The 3,625-nt window shown below is 43.0% G+C and overlaps 1 protein-coding gene across 1 annotated transcript in view; it reads left to right on the top strand.

Annotated features, from left to right (window-relative positions):
• The window catches only part of LOC121539070 (prospero homeobox protein 1-like), a 61,644-nt gene extending 58,400 nt beyond the window's left edge, over nucleotides 1-3,244 (top strand). The window contains exon 8 of the mRNA XM_045207439.1: nucleotides 1,622-3,244. Coding sequence (XP_045063374.1) covers nucleotides 1,622-1,807 — 186 coding nt within the window. The 3' untranslated portion in view covers nucleotides 1,808-3,244. The remainder of the gene's footprint in view (nucleotides 1-1,621) is intronic.
• The last annotated feature ends 381 nt before the right edge of the window (nucleotides 3,245-3,625 follow it).

Below are 3,625 nucleotides of genomic sequence, written 5' to 3'. Positions count from 1 at the left end.
ACTTGGCTATATAGAGGAGTACCAGGTAATAACTTGGCTATATAGAGGAGTACCAGGTAATAACTTGGCTATATAGAGGGGTACCAGGTAATAACTTGGCTATATAGAGGAGTACCAGGTAATAACTTGGCTATATACAGGGAGTACCAGGTAATAACATGGCTATATACAGGGAGTACCAGGTAATAACATGGCTATATAGAGGGGTACCAGGTAATAACTTGGCTATATAGAGGGGTAGCAGGTAATAACATGGCTATATACACAGGGTACCAGGTAATAACTTGGCTATATACAGGGAGTACCAGGTAATAACATGGCTATATAGAGGGGTAGCAGGTAATAACTTGGCTATATAGAGGGGTAGCAGGTAATAACTTGGCTATATACAGGAAGTACCAGGTAATAACTTGGCTATATACAGGAAGTACCAGGTAATAACATGGCTATATACAGGAAGTACCAGGTAATAACTTGGCTATATAGAGGGGTAGCAGGTAATAACTTGTCTATATACAGGAAGTACCAGGTAATAACATGGCTATATAGAGGGGTACCATGTAATAACATGGCTATATACAGGAAGTACCAGGTAATAACATGGCTATATAGAGGGGTACCAGGTAATAACGTGGCTATATACAGGGAGTACCAGGTAATAACATGGCTATATAGAGGAGTACCAGGTAATAACTTAGCTATATACAGGAAGTACCAGGTAATAACTTGGCTATATACAGGAAGTACCAGGTAATAACATGGCTATATACAGGGAGTACCAGGTAATAACATGGCTATATAGAGGGGTAGCAGGTAATAACTTGGCTATATACAGGAAGTACCAGGTAATAACTTGGCTATATAGAGGGGTACCAGGTAATAACATGGTTATATACAGGAAGTACCAGGTAATAACATGGCTATATACAGGAAGTACCAGGTAATAACATGGCTATATACAGGGAGTACCAGTACCGAGTCGATGTGCAAGGATACCAGGTGATAACATGGCTATATACAGGGAGTACCAGTACCGAGTCGATGTGCAGGGGTACGAGGTAATTGAGGTAACTATGTACATATAGGTAGGGGTAAAGTGACTAGGCAACAGGATAGATAATAGACAGTAGCAGCAGTATACTGTAGGTAGGGGTAAAGGGAGGAGGAGAGCTTTACAAAACAGTCCAGGCCCTATATTATCTTGTAAAAGGGAAGCTGTAGTTTAAGTTTTATATCGTCATAGAAGTAGAGAAGGGGGAAGTGGGCTCTTTGAATTTTATTAGGATCCCCACTCCTTTTGGAGAAATCTGTCACAATTCAAATGTGAAAACCACAGCAGTAACAATGCATTTAGTCTGTGTGTGTGTGTGTGTGTGTGTGTGTGTGTGCGTGCGTGCGAATACTACTGCATGCTCGGCTGTAACGCTACACTCTACCGGCAGATAGCAATCGTCTGCTAAACACATCCTTCAGACATAACCTGATGCTGATAACCTGATTTCTCTCTCTCTCTCCCTCTCTCTCTCTCTCTCTCTCTCTCTCTCTCTCTCTCTCTCTCTCTCTCTCTCTCTCTCTCTTTCCCCCTCTCTCTCTCTCCCTCCCCCCCCCTCCCTCCCTCCAGGTTCCAGAGCGTTTCCTAGATGTGGCCCAAATCACATTGAGGGAGTTTTTCAACGCCATAGTAGCAGGAAAAGACGTGGACCCATCTTGGAAGAAGGCCATCTATAAAGTGATCTGTAAACTGGACAGTGAGATGCCAGAGGTCTTCAAATCACCCAACTGTTTGCAGGAGCTGCTTCACGAATAACGTGACTTGACATCCCACTGGGCACACACTGGTTGAATCAACGTTGTTTCCACGTCATTTCAATTAAATTATGTTGAACCAACGTGGAATAGATATTGAATTGACGTCTGTGTCCGGTGGAATAACGTGACGTTTCGGGACAAGAGTGAACATCCGGCTGCACAGAGAGGTTAACTGTGCAAAAAAACATTAAGGTCCACATCCAGCTGCACTTAGAGAGGTTAACTGTGTAAAAACATTAAGGTCCACATCCAGCTGCACTTAGAGAGGTTAACTGTGTAAAAACATTAAGGTCCACATCCAGCTGCACTTAGAGAGGTTAACTGTGTAAAAACATTAAGGTCCACATCCAGCTGCACTTAGAGAGGTTAACTGTGTAAAAACATTAAGGTCCACATTCAAAAAGTAAAATAAAGAAATACATTCTAAAAAGTTACAAAGTTTTGTTTTAAAAACTGTACAAATTCACCGTTTTTTGAACATTTAGCGTCACGTGTTTGTTTAACCATTTATTAGAAAAAAATCACAATACGTTAGTCTACGTTAGTCTTGGCGTTACGCTCTGCTTTTTCGGGGTAGCTCTCTGCCACAGCATGCATCATGTTAAGGTAATAATAACAGCCAGAAAACAAGGTATGCTATACCAATCCCCCAGCAGGAAGGAAAGACAGAACCAAACAGGGTATGCTATACCAATCCCCCAGCAGGAAGGAAAGACAGAACCAAACAAGGTATGCTATACCAATCCCCCAGCAGGAAGGAAAGACAGAACCAAACAGGGTATGCTATACCAATCCCCCAGCAGGAAGGAAAGACAGAACCAAACAAGGTATGCTATACCAATCCCCCAGCAGGAAGGAAAGACAGAACCAAACAGGGAAAGCCGCATACAGACAGGCGTGTAACACGCGTTACAGCAATAGCATGTCACCAAGAACCCCAGGGCATTGCTTGCGCGCGGCGGCCATCAGAGAAGCGTGTGCAGACGCTGGGTGGACTAAATAGATCGCCATATTAATGTGATGATCTCATTGGTGCATATTAATGTAGAGTGATGATCTAATTGGTGCAATATCAACTGATGCTGTCAGCTGATGCGACACTCAGGTTTCCTATCTGAACCCGGCTGCATGTTACACTTTTTGAGTGGTGACCTTATGCTTTTTCTGCATCTTGTGGCCTAACTGGTTTGACGCAGGAAGACTTTCCACAGCTGGGAGAGTTCTACAGAAGACTTACAGACGACATATGTTTGGAAGAATGGAGCACTTTGAAGAGCATATGTCATTGTTTTTGGGGATGTTTCTACTGCAAGGTCCTTTTGACAAAAGAACATCTCCTCCACATCCATCTCACTGTACTTACAAATACACTGAGTGTATAAAACATTAGGAACACTTCCTAATATTGAGTTGCACCCCCCCTTTTGCCCTCAGAACATCCTCAATTCATCAGGGCATGGACTCTACAAGGTGTCGAAAGCGTTCCACCGGGATGCTGTCCCATGTTGACTCCAATGCTTCCCACAGTTGTGCCAAGTTGGCTGGATGTCCTTTGGGTGATGGACCATTCTTGATACACATGGGAAACTGTTGAGCGTGAAAAGCAGCGTTGCAGTTCTTGACACACTCAAACCGGTGCGCCTGGCACCTACTACCGTACCCCATTCAAATGCACTTAAATATTTTGTCTTGCCCATTCACCCTCTGAATGGCACACATTCACAATCCATGTCTCAATTGTCTCAAGGCTTAAAAATCATTATTTATTCTCCCCTTCATCTACAATGATTGAAGTGGATTTAACAAGTGACATTAA

This window comes from Coregonus clupeaformis, chromosome 25 (genome assembly GCF_020615455.1).
Source record: "Coregonus clupeaformis isolate EN_2021a chromosome 25, ASM2061545v1, whole genome shotgun sequence".
NCBI lineage: Eukaryota > Metazoa > Chordata > Actinopteri > Salmoniformes > Salmonidae > Coregonus > Coregonus clupeaformis.
Note: the sequence above shows the minus strand (reverse complement) of the source record. Positions and strands in the feature narration are given on the sequence as shown.